Raw genomic sequence first — 16536 nt, forward strand, 5'->3', positions numbered from 1 at the left:
TGACACACCTGATAAGGTTGTTTTTTTTCTCAATTTTATATGTAAAAAAAACTATTAAATGAACAAATGTAAACGCCTTTTTTTTTTTTTAAAGATAAATGACGTGAAAATGCTGATAAAGCCTCAACCATGCTAGTCTCGGAATGTGAATTAAAGATGGTGGTTAGATTTCCTGTCTTGGCCAATGGTGTAGATGATCAATACACCAACCTCTTTAGCACTCAGGCCTCCCACCCTTCCCTCCTCCCTTCCCTCCTCCCTCCTTCTCTCCAGCTAAAGCATCTGTCGTCATACAAAGACACACCCAGATGTCCTGCTATGCTCTCTTCTTAAACAGAAATCAGCTTTAATCCTGGTGAGTAAATTATTATTTTAAATTTCACCATTGAATGTATTTCCCTTTATATTGTGTGTCTCAATGATCATTTTAAAACTAATGTAACTTTAAAGAGTAAATGATAATTCTGGTGATTTAAGGGGGAAAAATCTCAACAGCCTTTCAATTACGTTTTGGTTTTAAAAAGTGTCAACATTTGGATTGCAAGCGCCGAAGGGAGCAGGATAAATGTGTGTTTGTGAGCGCGGCTGTAATGGAATCCCTCTTATAAATAACCTCTATTGTCAGACCCTGCAGGGAAACAACATCACATGTCTGCATAAATGTCTTAAAAGCAGCTGAAAGGATGATAGAAAACTGATAGTGGAGATTTAAAAAATGAACATCTTCTGATTTTGGAGAGAAGCCTCACTTCCTCTTTTCTTTATTCAGATTTAACTAAAAAATACATTGAACATCGTGATCAACAAGGCTTTACTTATGAACAATCTGGAGAAATATGACTTTTTCTGACTGGAAACAAAAACAACCTCCATTAAAACAACATTGTTTACATGAAGGATAAGATATTAGTGTCTAACAAATATAATTTCTATCGTTTGAATCTTAATACCAAGAGTTTCTCCGATTGATTGAAAAGAAAAACTCAAATTATACAAATAGTCAATTACATAAAACAACATTTACGTGATCATTAAATTACTTTAAATTACTGTTGTCAATGTAAGGAACCGTAGATACACTTTTATATAATTCTCTTCATAAATTCGTTAAAATGCTATGAAATTTGTACTATTTCTTTCTCCTTGCACTTTATTTTCTTCCAACTGCGCTGTTGTGAAAGTGTGTTTCCCCTCTGGGGATGAATAAAGCCTTTCTATTCTATTCTATTCTATTCTAAATAAAAACAAAACAGTTAAGTTTCTTTTTTTATTATTAATTTGTTATTTCTGCTCATAAATATAGTAAAGTTATTCAACTTAAACTGTTTATCTGTCAAAGGAAATTATTTATTATGAAGGGAAAATGCACTTTTTGTAGTTTGTATTTTTTTTAGTTTATTATACTACTATCGATTAAATGCCTAAAATAAAAGGCCTTCATTGGACGAGGAATGTTTTAAAAAGCTGTAAAATGTGTGCTACCCTAACACCTGTGACTCACATGTTTAGATGAGATGGTCACATTGTTCTTTGTCACGGCAACATTATGCTGAACATGTGATCACTCAACGCTGCCTGTGGATCCACAGCTGACCATCCAATGTTTTTTACCACATTCTTCATCCTTGTCATCCTTTTGTCACAGGAGTCACACTTAAATTCAGCCGTTAGTTTCTTGTAAACCTCTTCAATTCCAATAGATAGTATTGTAAAGTCAATACCTGCTGCTACTGCTTATACTACTACAAAAATATATGGATAATAAACGTATGATTGATTATGTTATTTTGCTTTTAAAGCAGTTGAGATTAGTTTTCTTTATTATCTAATAATAAAAATAAAAGTTGCTTTAAAAAAACAGTTGCTTTAATAAAAAAGAACAATTAAAAACAAAAAGAATGTAAAAAGAATGTAAACAATGTAATGAAATAAAAATGAAAAACTGCAATTGAACCCTCTTCTCTTCTTTAAATTAGTTTCTTTTATTTCCGTTAAAATCTCATATTGGTTTGGGGTCAATTATAGGTTAGACCTCAAATTTTAATTTTAATTTCAATTGCTTCAAATATTAAATGTTTAATTCCTTTATCTCAACTATATTATTTGTATTCAAACCCTTTTAAAAAAAATGAAAATTATATATATTTTACTTGAAGAAACCTTTTTTTTTTAATTTTAATATTATCATTTAAACTTTTAAGTTAAAAAAAACAAAAGAATAATAAAGACAGAAATCTATTTATCCATTTTTTTACTGAATGCATCTCCTTCATACTTTTGTTTAGTAGTAATTTAGTTTTGGTGATGGATAGAAAAGCAAGAAATAATCACAACTCTGGATCGTAAAGTTACCACTGGTTTCAAGTGCATCAATTGATGCTCTTGTTGAACTCTCCCTGCAGACTGTTAATGAAGAGATAGAATAGAATAGAATAGAAAATGTTTATTCATCCCCAGAGGGGATGAGCTAGATGAGTAGCTGTGAGACAAATAAATAAATATTACTGAATAGTAACTAAACTCCTCGTTAGAGAAGACCAGGATGAAGAATCACTTCATGAACCAACCATCATTTCTAGTGCCAGACAATGAACGTATGAATAATAAATTATATATTACTAAGTAAACACAAACCTTTTCTTGATCCATTACGTCTTCATTGATCAGATCTATAACTGCGGTGCCTCTTAAATGTCTTGTTGTCTTGTTTATCCAGAGAGAAGAATGGAGAACCGAGGACGGGCCCAGGATGGAGGGTCTAAGGAGGCCAGGGAAACGTATCGAGGGGAAACAAAGATTGATTTTCTTAGAAGGTGAGTCTGAGATATCGTTCAGGTTGTTCTACGTGAATGTTTTTAAAAAAAATTAAATTTTTCTTTCATAAACATCCAAGCAAGCGATGAAATGGTTGTGTTTTGATTATTTACTTATTTACTCACTGCCTGTAATTTACCGTTAATGTCAGAAATCATATTAAAAATCAGAAAAAAACAACATTCAAGGGCAGTTTTAATTGAATGGGCTTGCTGCTGCTTTGTTCGTCTTAAAGTTAAATATATACACTGTGGACCTCCTTGATTAAAAAAAAAGAGAAAAAAAAAAGAGGGAAATATTTAGACTCACATTTAATATAATATCATGATTTTGAAGTTGTCAAAGTGAAGCCACCGAACTCAGTGTATCAGAAAAAAAAGCATCTGTCGGCCTGAAAACGTCTGTAGAATAGAATTAGGAAAACGAAAGAAGAACTTGTTATTCCAGTTCCTCTTTCCTATGGTCAGAGTTCATATGTATTAACGCACATCAGTGACAGATTTGTAACAGAAGAGATTAAAAGACATTCAGAAATGGCTTTAATATATGTATAAACATAAATGTATGTATATATATATACACACGTTACTGAAGCCAGCTGATACCAGAAGATACAAAACAAATGCATGATAAAAATGAATCATCTCAAGTTAAGTATTACTCTGCAAGGCTTTGTAGTATTACTCTGCAAGGTTCTGTAGTATTACGCTGCAAGCCTTAGTAGTATTCCTTGCAAGACTTCCAAGTATTAGTCCACAAGGTTTCGTAGAATAACTCCACAAGGTTTCGTAGTATTACTCCACAAAGCTTAGCAGGAATACTCTGCAAGGCTTTGTAGTATTAATCTGCAAGGCTCAGTGGTATTTTTCTTTAGGGCTTAGTAGTATTACTCTGCAAGGCTACATAGTATTACTCTGCAGGGCTTCGTAGTATTACTCTGCAAGCCTTAGTAGTATTACTTTGCAAGACTTCCAAGTATTAGTCGACAAGGTTTCGTAGTATAACTCCACAAGGTTTCGTAGTATTACTCCACGAAGCTTAGCAGGAATACTCCGCAAGGCTTTGTAGTATTAGTCTGCAAGGCTCAGTAGTATTTCTCTTTAGGGCTTAGTAGTATTACTCTGCAAGGTTTTGTAGTATTACTCTGCAAGGCTTCGTAGTATTTCTCTGCAAGGCTTCGTAGTATTTCTCTGCAGGGCTAAGTAGTAACTCTGCAAGGCTTTGTAGTATTACTCTGCAAGGCTTCGTAGTATTACTCTGCTAGGCTTTGTAGTATTACTCTGTAAGGCTTTGTAGTATTACTCTGCAAGGCTTCGTAGTATTACTCTGCAAGGCTTCGTAGTATTACCCTGCAAGGTTTTGTAGTATTACTCTGCAAGGCTTTGTAGTATTACTCTGCAAGGCTTCTTAGTATTCATCCGCAAGGCTTCGTATTGTAACTCTGCAAGGCTTCGTAGTTTTACTCTGCAAGGCTTCGTAGTAATACTCTGCAAGGCTTCATAGTATTACTCTGCAAGGCTTTGTAGTATTACTCCGCAAGGCTTCGTAGTATTACTCCGCAAGGCTTTGAAGTATTACTCTGCAAGGCTTTGTAGTATTACTCTGCAAGGCTTCGTAGTATTACTCTGCAAGGCTCCGTAGTATTACTCCGCAAGGCTTTGTAGTGTAATTCTGCAAGGCTTCGTAGTATTACTCCGCAAGGCTTTGTAGTATTAATCTGCAAGGCTTCGTAGTATTACTCTGCAAGGCTTTGTAGTATTACTCCGCAAGGCTTCGTAGTATTACTCCGCAAGGCTTTGTAGTATTAATCTGCAAGGCTTTGTAGTATTACTCTGCAAGGCTTCGTAGTATTACTCTGCAAGGCTCAGTAGTATTACTCCGCAAGGCTTTGTAGTATTACTTTGCACGGTTCTGTAGTATTACTCTGCAAGCCTTATTAGTATTACTTTGCAAGACATCTTAGTATTAGTCCACAAGGTTTCGTAGTATTACTCCACAATGCTCCATAGTATTACTCCGAGAGGCTTTTTTACGATTACTCTGCGATATTACCATGATCCAGAGTGTTGCAGTAGTACTACAGAGTACTAACGGGTACTGTACTGTAAGAAGCAGGAACTCAAGTTTACAGTTTTGGAGAAGAACAAATATAGCTTTGGTATCCGGGGAACGTTATGGTCTGAAAAATACGGATATCTTTCTGTCTATGCGACCCGGTATCAAATACCTCACAAGCCGGTACCGGCCCGATGTGAGAAATACTCTCCAGCTCACGTTCTGCACCTAAAACTGTGTTCATCGTGCAGAACACAAGAACAGAATGACAGGGATAAGAAGGAGATGTTCGGCATCCACATGGAGAAGGACGACGGAGCTCACGGCAGCGAGGAGAGTCAAAAACGCCCGGGCTCGGGTGCTCAGGAAACCACCATGGACACCGACTTCCAGGAGAGAATGGAAGCTCCTCGACCTCAACTCAGATTCAACTCGAACTTCGACAAGTGAGTAAGAAGTTTGGATCAGTTCTTCTCGACTTGAATTCATCTTCTCTCTGACAGGCTGATCCGAGGAGAGGATCCGGACCCCAAGAGGGACAGCAAGTGTTTCACCATCGAGAGATTGTTCCAGGCTGTAGCCAGCGGGGACGTCAAGCAGCTGGACGGGCTGGAGGAGTATCTGCTGTCGCAGTCCAAGAAGCTCACGAGCCCAACCTGTGAGTATCTACGACAACAGAGCAGAAAGAAGAAGAAGATCTTCACCCTGACGTTCCAGATCAGTCCTTCGGGAAGACCTCCCTGATGAAGGCCCTGCTGCACCTCCGCGACGGCCGCAACGAGACGGTGGAGTCGCTGATGAAGATCTCCAAGAACATGGGAGACACCAAAGAGTTTGTGAACACGGCGTATACCAACAGCTACTACAGAGGTTTGCGTTAAAACCATCCAAGATGTGGCATTTATTGAACCCGTTTGTCTCCGATGATCAGGTCAGACCGCTCTCCACATCGCAGTCGAGAGGAGGAGCCTCCACTACGTCCAGCTGCTGGTCAGCGAAGGTGCAGATGTTCACGCTAAAGCCAGTGGAAAGTTCTTCAAGCCCCACGATGGACCGCACTTCTACTTCGGTGAGAAGACGACAGGCCGCGTTACGCCGCCGTTGGACGACAATGTGCATTTAAATCTTCTTATTATCTCATGTGTATCAAGAAGAAAAGTCAATAAACACAAAAGAAAAATGAAAACAACTTAAAAGAAAAGTTTAAACATTAAAAAAAACAAGCCACACTCTGCATTTAATTATTTTACTAAAGGTATAGATGAGTAAAAATATGCTGAACTAATTGTTGTGCTCTCTCAGGACTAATATACTAAAATAATAAATAGAATAAAATAAAATAAAACTTCATAATACAATTTTTTAACCTTTGAAAAAACATTTAAGAAGTCATTTACTATTATTATTTACTGTTATACATGTACTTTTGCACTTTTAAAACGTGTTTCAAATACACAACTTTTTTAGCTGCTTCAGTTTCGTCGTATATCTTCGTACAAAAACAATAAAAACTTTATCTTTCGATCCATATATCGATCAAAAATCCTCGCAAAGAGGCAAAAGCCTTTAGCTGACACTTGAAAAACTTCAATAATGGGAAGAAACGTGAGTCTCTTCATTGGACAGTTTTTTTCAATTTCAGTAAATTTGTTTTTTTTTTAATACCATAGTACACCTGGAAATATAAACTTAATTGTTATAATTTTTCAGGTTTAAAGGGATTCTTCCATAGGTTCAATTGTCCTTTTATGAGTTAATTCAAATAACTTTTTATTCAGGAAAATTCAGAGCCAAGATTAGCAGTAGAATGAATATAGTCTTGTCACTGTCGTAAAAAGTTGTTAAGGTCGTGAGTTCAAGGTAGATAATAAGATCAAGGTATGCCAAAGTCAATTTAATATAATCATTTCAATAATAATTTAATGTTCCCAAAAAACAAAACGTGTAGTACAATAATCGTCCAAGAGATGGCGACAAATGTCCAGTGAAATAATTCCACAAACAGCATGAGTCAAGAGAAGGCGACCGGAAACCGGAAACACAATAACAAAATAAAAGAAACCAGGTAGGAATCGCATTACTTGTTGTCTTTAGTTCAAATTGATTTCAACAAACAGTATTTTTAAAATTGGGTCAAAGTATAAATACCAGAGGCGTCAGAATACAATACGATACATATCAGTATATTTGATACTGTAATAACAAGCATATATTTGTAGTATTGTTCAAGTACTTGACTCTGGTGTTGCAGAATTGACAGACCACATGACTCTTGACGAAGTCGTAACTGCTTTTATTTGTTTTAAGTTTTAAAATATGTGAAAACATCAGCATTTAAAGCTGCTGAAGTCAACCGTATCCTCTCATCCTCAGTGATCTGGCAGGATTTCATTGTAACAACTGCTGCAGCTGAAAGTTTCATTTTTTAGACAAAAATGAACAAACAACGTGACTGACTTGCTGCATGTTAATAGTACATTTAAAAAAAAAGAATTTGATATTTACAGACACTTTATTGAAATATAAATAATTGAAACTCTACCATGAAACCTTCACTAGTAAATACATAAATATATTTAATTTATAATAAAAACCTTTGATTTGCTGCACCTGCCCAGGTGAGCTGCCTCTGTCTCTGGCCGCCTGCACCAACCAGCAGGACATCGTTGACTTCCTGTTGACCAACCGACACCAGCGCGCCGCCGCTCACACCACGGACTCGCACGGGAACACGGTGTTCCACGCCCTGGTGATGGTGTCCAACAAGAAGAACACCAAGTTCGTCAGCCATATGTACGACCACATCCTGAAGATTGTCTCCGAGCTGGACCCGGACCAAAAGGTGGAAGACATGGAGAACTCCAAGGGTCTGACTCCCCTCAAGCTGGCGACCAAGACGGGGAAGGACGGGGTGAGATTAGTCGCCTAGATCATGTTCCTCAAACTCATGGCCCCTTAATTTATTGTTGTTGTCTAACAGAAAATGAGATTAATGTTGATGTTGATATGGTGGCCTAGGAAGTGTTTAAGTTAAGATAATAAACTAATTTGATGGTAATCAAGAAAATTCTAATAACAGTTAAACTGAGGTCAGTGGGTGTTTAATACTTCCTGTTAAAGACAGTTTGGTAAATATAGAATTAGTTTGACAATAACCTTAACTATGACTCTAATCCTTACCCTAAACAACCCTAACCTAACCCCAACCCTAACATTACCCTAACTCTAACTCTTACCCTAACCCAAACTATAACTATAACTCTAACCCTAACCCTAACCCTAACCCCAACCCTAACTATAACTGTAACCCTCACTATAACTCTATGCTTAACCCTGAGCCAACCCTAAACTAACCCTAATTTCAACTCTAAACCTAACCCTTACTATAACAGTAACTATAACTCTAAACCTAACACTAACTATAACTCTAACCCTAACACTAATTATAACCCTAACCCAACCCATACTATAATCCTACCTATAACTCTAACACTAACTAGAACTCTAACCCTAACCCAACCCTTACTGTAACCCCTAACTCTAACTCTAACCCTAAACTAAACCTTACTATAACCCTAACCCTCTAACCCTAGGGTTAGTGTTAGTTACTATAACCCTAACTATAACTCTAACCCTTAACCTAACTCCAACCCTAACCTAACCCAAACCCAACTAAAACTCAAACCCTAACTATAACCCTAACTCCAACCCTAACGTAACCCAAACCCAACTAAAACTCAAACCCTAACTATAACCCTAACTCCAACTCTAACCCTAACCCAAGCACACTCACTGTACCTTTTGAATGTTCTTCACTCTGATGTGTATATATTATTATTACTAACTATATTATTGTAACTGCTACCAGGACCAACTTTATTTCTATTTCAACCTTGTCCTGGAATCTTCCACAGATTTTCTCGCACATTTTACAGCGAGAGTTCCACGATCCGGACTCCAAACATCTGTCTCGTAAATTCACCGAGTGGGTCTACGGGCCGGTCCAGTGCTCCCTGTACGACTTGGCCTCTTTAGAGTCCTACGAGAAGAACTCGGTCCTGGAGATACTGGTCTACGGCAGCGACATCCCAGTAGGTCCTCGGCACGGTTCAGTCAAAAAACCTCAGACCATGTCTCGACGGTTCTCCATGTTTCCCTCCAGAACCGGCACGAGATGCTCCAGACGGAGCCGCTGAGTCGACTGCTGGATCACAAGTGGAAAAGCTTCGCGAGCAAAATGTTCTTTTTCAACTTCCTGGTCTACATGGTGTACCTGAGCGTCTTCACCATCGTGTCCTACAACAAGATGGACGGCGAGGTGAGAGGACGTCGCTTTCTCCGGGAAACTGTTAAAATATAAGTCTGTTTTTAAGTAAATAAGGTACAAAACAACAGTTTAAGATTTTGTTTTTTTTGGCGGCAGGTACCGTTCGCTCTGGAGAACGACTATCACGGCCATCTTTTCCTCTCCGGACAGATATTTGTGACGCTAGCGAACTGTTACTTCTTCGTTAGTGGGGTGAGTATGTGAAGTACTTCAGGGACATTTTTAACATTTTTAAACTTTAATTCTATTTGTTGAAATTATTTTTTTTAAGCATTGGATTCGTTTTTATTGAATAATGGAATCATTTTAATATGAAAATGTTGACTTTATTTTTATTAAGTAAAAATCACTCATTTGTTCGTATAATACGTTTTTATTTTATTTTAATTTTAAAAATATTCAATATTAAAAAAAATTAAAACAATTATTTTATACATAGAGTTTGATATTTTAATTCCAATAGTTGAGAAATAGATTTTCTAAATTTATTGCTTTTCAATTTGTAGCATTTCGAATTCAATTCAAAAATGTCGATCAAGTAGCTAAGAATAAAACATTTTTTTATTTATTATTTTATTTATTTAGAACATTTTAGTTTTCAAGAAAATATTCAACTTTTATTCAATAATTTTAAGTAATACGTTAAATTATTACATTTAAATCATCAATAAAAAAAAACAAATTAATACTATATATATGGAAATTATTGAATTAAATTGTTAAATAAATTAAATTGAGTAAAAAAAATGCAAAGTTTCAACATTTGAATTGTTAAATTTAAGACCTTTATATTGGTTTGTAAACTTTATTAAACGCTCAATGATAACATATTTTTTTCCTGTAAGCTCATAGACATGAAGAGGAAGCGGCCGAAACTGATGACTCTGCTGATCGACGGATATTATGAAATACTCTTGTGAGTAAAGATCGTTACATCATTGGGAAAAATAACTGCTTTTACGCCTTTGTGAGAATTTTGTACATTTGATTGTAGTTTTTACACTATAATGGCTTCAGAGCATCTTGTTCATGTTGATAGTTTGACCTTTAAAGATATCAGTGTTGGAGACACTATAGGTGTGAAATCAAATGTCCTCAGGGGCCCCAATATACATTATAGTTATTGTGAGGGGACAGCATATATACTGTGGTTACAGTGAGGGGCCACAATATATACTGTGTTTACAGTAAGGGGCCACAATATAAATTGTGGTTACTGTGAGGGGCCACAATAAATACTGTGGTTTCAGTGAGGGGCCACTATATATACTGTGGTTACTGTGAAGGGCCACCATATATACTGTGGTTACAGTGAGGGGCCACAATATATACTGTGTTTACAGTAAGGGGCCACAATATCAATTGTGGTTACTGTGAGGGGCCACAATAAATACTGTGGTTACAGTGAGGGGGCACTATATATACTGTGGTTACAGTGAATAGCCACCATATATACTGTGGTTACAGTGAGGGGCCACAATATATTCTGTGGTTACAGTGAGGGGCCACAATATATTCTGTCGTTACAGTGAGGGGCCACAATATATACTGTGTTTATAGTGGGGGGGCACAAAATAAACTGTGGTTACAGTGAGGGGCCACAATATATACTGTTGTTACAGTGAGGGCCACAATATATACTGTGGTTACAGTGAGGGGCCACAAGTATAACATTAGTTTAACTCACCAAAAGTTCTACAAATGCTCTTAAAGTTGTCGATAACTTGTTTGTGTTGACAGTTGCTTCCAGTCCGTGCTCTTCCTGGTCTCAGCCGGTCTGTACCTGTCGGGTCGGCAGGAGTACCTGGGCTTCCAGGTGCTGTGTCTGGCCCTCAGCTGGGTCAACCTGCTCTATTACTCCCGAGGAGACAAACACATGGGCATCTACAGCATCATGATCCAGAAGGTTCTCTCAAGAGTTCGGTCCGAAGAACGTCTATAGATTGATGACGTTTTTGCTTTCATTTGTAGATGATCCTCGGTGACATCCTGCGCTTCCTGTTCGTCTATGTCGTCTTCCTGTTCGGGTTTTCAGCAGGTATTTTGGATTGACTTTGTTCATCACATCTGGAGATCTTCTCTCGGGAAATCGGGTTCCAGTTCACAGTAGAACATAGTAGGTCAAAATAGAAGAACGTAGATCAAAAGAAAAGAACAGAGGTGGAAATATAAGAATATAGCTCAAAATAAAAGAACATAGGTGAAATTTAAAAAAACGTAGGTCAAAATAAAAGAATATAGATCAAAATAAAATAACGTAGGTCAAAATAAAAGAATATAGATCAAAATAAAAGAACGTAGGTCAAAATAAAAGAATATAGATCAAAATAAAAGAACATAGATCAAAATAAAAGAACGTAGGTCAAAATTAAAGAATATAGATCACAATAAAAGAAGGTAGGTCAAAATAAAAGAACATAGATCAAAAATAAAAGAATATAGATCAAAATAAAAGAACATAGATCAAAATAAAAGAACGTAGGTAAAAATAAAAGAATATAGATCACAATAAAAGAAGGTAGGTCATAATAAAAGAACATAGATCAAAATAAAAGAATGTAGGTCAAAATAAAAGAACATAGATCAAAATAAAAGAACATAGATCAAAATAAAAGAATGTAGGTAAAAAAAAAAGAATATAGATCAAAATAAAAGAACATAGATCAAAATAAAAGAACGTAGGTCAAAATAAAAGAATATAGATCAAAATAAAAGAACGTAGGTCAAAATAAAAGAACATAGATCAAAAATAAAAGAATATAGATAAAAATAAAAGAACGTAGGTCAAAATAAAAGAATGTAGATAAAAATAAAAGAATATAGGTCAAAATAAAAAGAACATAGCTCAAAATAGAAGAACGTAGATCAAAATAAAAGAATACAGATTAAAATAAAAGAATATAGATCAAAATAAAAGAACGTAGGTCAAAATAAAAGAATATAGATCAAAATAAAAGAACGTAGGTCAAAATAAAAGAATATAGACCAAAATAAAAGAACGTAGGGCAAAATAAAAGAATATAGATCAAAATAAAAGAACGTAGGGCAAAATAAAAGAACGTAGGTTTAAAATAAAAGAATGTAGATAAAAATAAAAGAATATAGGTCAAAATAAAAGAATACAGATTCAAATAAAAGAATATAGATCAAAATAAAAGAACATAGGTCAAAATAAAAGAATATAGATCAAAATAAAAGAACGTAGGTCAAAATAAAAGAATATAGATAAAAATAAAAGAATATAGGTAAAAATAAAAAGAACCTAGCTCAAAATAGAAGAACGTAGATCAAAATAAAAGAATACAGATTAAAATAAAAGAATATAGATCAAAATAAAAGAACGTAGTTCAAAATAAAAGAACGTAGGTCAAAATAAAAGAATATAGATCAAAATAAAAGAACGTAGGTCAAAATAAAAGAATATAGATCAAAATAAAAGAACGTAGGTCAAAATAAAAGAATATAGATCAAAATAAAAGAACGTAGGTCAAAATAAAAGAATATAGATCAAAATAAAAGAACGTAGGTCAAAATAAAAGAATATAGATCACAATAAAAGAACATCGATCAAAATAAAAGAACGTAGGTCAAAAAAAAAAGAATATAGATCAAAATAAAAGAACGTAGGTCAAAATAAAAGAACATTTTCTCATTGAAATGTTTTTTTTTAAAGCATTTAATTATTTTTTTTAATAACTGATTTCAATAAATATATAATGACTTATTTAATCTTTTATTTATTTCATTTGAATCATTGAAAAATGTGCATTTTTGAATCAAATTTATTTTCACATAGAATTTGATATTCTTATTCCAAAAACTCAAAAATGAACTAAATTCAATGTTTTTACATTTGTAGTCATTTAATATTATTTCAAAGGCTACAAATGAATTAAGACAATTTACGATTTAATAATTAAAGTAAAAATATCTTAATTCTATGTTAAAATATATATATATATATATATATATATATATATATATATATATATATATATACTGTATATATATAAATAATTAAATTCAATAAAATAAATTCAACCTTACAAAACAAATTATTAAAATAAATTATCCGAATAAATAATGAAATGCTTAGAAAAGCTACATTTCAATAAAAAACAACAACACAATATTTCTTTTAAGTACTTTGTTCTTGTTCTCCCATCTTGAGCCGGTTTGTCTTCTTTGCTCTGATCAATGTCAATAAATGGATGATCTTCTCCAGCCGTGGTCACGCTGCTCATCGAACCTCCGGTGAGGAACGTCACCAAAGCCGTGGGGAAGACTCGGATGTTCGGCCCCCAGACGCCGGACTACGAGTGCGTGAAGCCCACCTTCAGGAACATCTCCTACACCACGCTGCAGCTCTTCAAGTTCACCATCGGCATGGGTGACATGGAGTTCACGGAGGGCTACCAGTACAAGGAGATCTTCTACGTCCTCCTCATCTGCTACATCATCCTCACCTACATCCTGCTGCTCAACATGCTCATCGCGCTCATGAACCGCACGGTGGAGAAGATCACCGAGGACAGCGCCTGCATCTGGAAGCTCCAGGTCGGTTCTCCTGCACCTCCTTGAGGAACATCCGCGGTTACTTCTGTGTTTCTGGGTCTAACTCTGGTCCTCCACAGAGGGCCATCACTATCCTGGACATCGAGAGGAAGATCCCCTCGTGTCTGCTCAGGAGGTTCCACAGCGGCGTGGACAAGGATCTGGGCTCCGTGTCCAGACCAGACGTGCGGCGCTGCTTCAGGTTCGACTCACACAACCATGTCTTTATGTCTTTAGAAGACGTTTAACGCCGTTTATACTCGTGTGTGGACACGAGGGACAAGGTTAGGCCACTAGAAAGACGTCATTTCCAGAAGAAAATGGAGTGTGAATGCTGGGCTGTTGAAGTATTAGTGGAATCAGTATTACAAGTAGAACGAGTGGAATTAGTAGTAAAGTAGAAGTAGTAGAAAAGTAAAAGTAGTTGTAGAATTAGTAGTAGTATTAGTAGTAGTATAAGTAGTGGAAGTATTAGTGGAATTAGTAGAAGAAGTGGAACTAGTAGTAAAATTAGAAGTAGCAGAAACTTAAAAGTAGTAGCAGAATTGGTAGTAAAAGTAGAAGTAGTAGTAGTATTAGTAGTATTAGAAGTAGTGGAAGTATTAGTGGAATTAGTAGAAGAAGTGGAATTAGTAGTAAAATTAGAATTAGTAGAAATGTAAAAGTAGTAGTAGAATAAGTAGTAAAAGTAGAAGTAGTACTAGTATTAGTAGTAGAAGTAGTAGTGGAAGTATTAGTGGAATTAGTAGAAGAAGTGGAAATAGTAGTAAAATTAGAAGTAGCAGAAACTTAAAAGTAGTAGCAGAATTAGTAGTAAAAGTAGAAGTAGTAGTAGTATTAGTAGTAGAAGTAGTAGTGGAAGTATTAGTGGAATTAGTAGAAGAAGTGGAAATAGTAGTAAAATTAGAAGTAGTAGAAACTTAAAAGTAGTAGCAGAATTAGCAGTAAAAGTAGAAGTAGTAGTAGTAGAAGTAGTAGTGGAAGTAGTATTAGTAGTAGCAGCATTAGTGGAAGTATAAGTGGAATTAATAGTCAAGGTAAAAATGGAATTAGTGGTAAAATTAGAAGTAGTAGAAAAGTAATAGTAGTAGAATTAGTAGTAAAAGTAGAAGTAGTAGTAGTACCAGTAGAAGAGGTACTAGTGGACGTATTAGTGAAATTAGTATTTAAAGTAGAAGACGTGGAATTAGTAGTAAATTTAGAAGTAGAAGAAACGTAAAAGAAGAAGTAGAATTAGTAGTATAATTAGAAGTAGTAGAAACGTAAAAGTAGTAGGAGAATTAGTAGTAAAGGTAGAAGTAGTAGTAGAAGTATTAGTTCTCAAAGATATTAAAAATATCTCCCCCCAAAAAACATCTTTCAATTGAAAAAGTTGAAAAAAACAGACAAAAGTGTAGATCTTTAAAAATGAAAAAAAAAAAAAAAATGCTGCAAAACCAAAGTTCATGTTCCTGTGGATCATGAAAACATAAATTAATCTCACAGAAATTTCAAAAATTGTTATTTTCTGAAGTCTCAAAGATTTGCCAAAATCCCCTAGAAGTCTCTAGAAATTGAGCGAAACAGGTTACGGCGCAACAGGTTGTGTTTTGAATGTTTAATTTACTCATTACACTAGAATTGATTTCCTCGCACACATTCACTCGAGCATCCGTCCTCTCAGAGTCGAGGAGACCAACTGGGACAAGTGGAACACCGGTCTGGGGAAGATCGACGACGAGCCGGGCTACTGGGACGCCGCCCGACAACTGTCTGCAGAGAACCTGCTGATCTCAGGAAACCGAGGTTCTTACTTCGATGAGTCTCTCGAGCTTCACTTCGACAAACGAGTCAACGCTTTCTCACGTGTCCACAGGGAGGAGCCGGAGAAGCGTCTTCAGCAGGAGTCGCAGGGAACCGAGGAAACAACTGGACTCCACGGAGATGAATCTACTCGACGTCTGAAGACGCTGAACCGACTGTTTTATTCTCCATCATTGGATTGAAACGTTGACTATTTCAGAGTTTTTTTTTTCCTCTTGTACAAAATACTTTACAAAAACCTAATAATAAGTTCACTATCCCATGGTTATCGACTCTTTAGTGCCATGATGAGTGAAGGATATGTCATGACATAATCAAAAATAAATAAGTTATATAATCAAATTCAACAAAAGTATAATCAAAACTGGGCTGGGTGAAGAGGAGGGGGCTCAGCACACAGCTGCAGATAAGTGAATTGCACATTTTGTCTACCTCTATTAGTGCATTATACACTGAATGTCTATTTTTACTTTCACTAAAGCAGCTGTACACAGAACTCTTCAGTACCAGAACCGAGATTAAACGAGGGACCTTGAGAGGAAACGTGAGCGAGTGATCGTAGCAGGTGGAAATAAAGCTAATGGGTTGTTATAATGTCGGTAGTTTTGTGTGTTACGACACTAAGAGTTCAAGTCATAAGTGTCCATATCCTACGTCTTAGCATTTAGCATCTAATCTGAGCAATTATTCAGAAAAAAAAAAAAAATTCATTGCAGTTACACTTTCTTCACCACTGGGGGGAGCCAGAAACAAATCCAATAAATCTTACATAGTGCCACTTTAAAACGTGTGGGTGTTTTTATTTAATGGAAAGAAAAAGTCTCAATCATTCATTTAAAGTAAAATAAATAAATAAAAAAGTTGGTGCATATTTTTCACGAGGTGCGAGCGAATGATCAAAAAATGTGTCCGAATCAATTTAAAGCATAAATTAGTTTATTTTATTATTACAATATTACAAAAAGAGTAGCACAAACTTTTCC

The 16536-nt window shown here is 35.5% G+C and overlaps 1 protein-coding gene across 2 annotated transcripts; it reads left to right on the forward strand.

Annotated features, from left to right (window-relative positions):
* The first annotated feature begins 283 nt into the window (after positions 1–283).
* trpv1 (transient receptor potential cation channel, subfamily V, member 1) lies at positions 284–15744 on the forward strand. Of its 2 annotated transcripts, XM_087806874.1 has the most exons (17): positions 284–355; positions 2717–2813; positions 5121–5315; positions 5373–5527; positions 5587–5739; positions 5801–5938; positions 7488–7780; positions 8784–8960; positions 9032–9187; positions 9293–9388; positions 10042–10112; positions 10937–11102; positions 11168–11234; positions 13422–13753; positions 13831–13952; positions 15414–15535; positions 15606–15744. In XM_087806874.1, exons 2-17 carry the CDS (start codon positions 2725–2727, stop codon positions 15692–15694), a joined length of 2421 nt encoding a protein of 806 aa, XP_087663000.1. In that variant the 5' UTR covers positions 284–355; positions 2717–2724; the 3' UTR covers positions 15695–15744. The 2 variants fall into 2 exon arrangements, with proteins under 2 accessions (XP_087663000.1, XP_087663001.1); XM_087806875.1 differs by lacking the exons at positions 284–355; positions 2717–2813; positions 5121–5315 and having other exon boundaries at positions 5417–5527; positions 5592–5739.
* Positions 15745–16536: the final 792 nt, after the last annotated feature.

The sequence above is a fragment of the Callionymus lyra genome, chromosome 14, assembly GCF_982586985.1.
Source record: "Callionymus lyra chromosome 14, fCalLyr1.hap1.1, whole genome shotgun sequence".
Lineage (NCBI taxonomy): Eukaryota > Metazoa > Chordata > Actinopteri > Syngnathiformes > Callionymidae > Callionymus > Callionymus lyra.

Bases quoted from the DNA above. Each gene is read 5' to 3' on its own strand.
- trpv1 (XM_087806874.1), top strand. From the start codon at position 2,725: ATGGAGAACCGAGGACGGGCCCAGGATGGAGGGTCTAAGGAGGCCAGG. The intron at 8,961-9,031 runs GTAGGTCCTCGG...GTTTCCCTCCAG, and splicing joins TCTACGGCAGCGACATCCCA to AACCGGCACGAGATGCTCCA. The intron at 11,235-13,421 runs GTATTTTGGATT...GATCTTCTCCAG, and splicing joins CCTGTTCGGGTTTTCAGCAG to CCGTGGTCACGCTGCTCATC.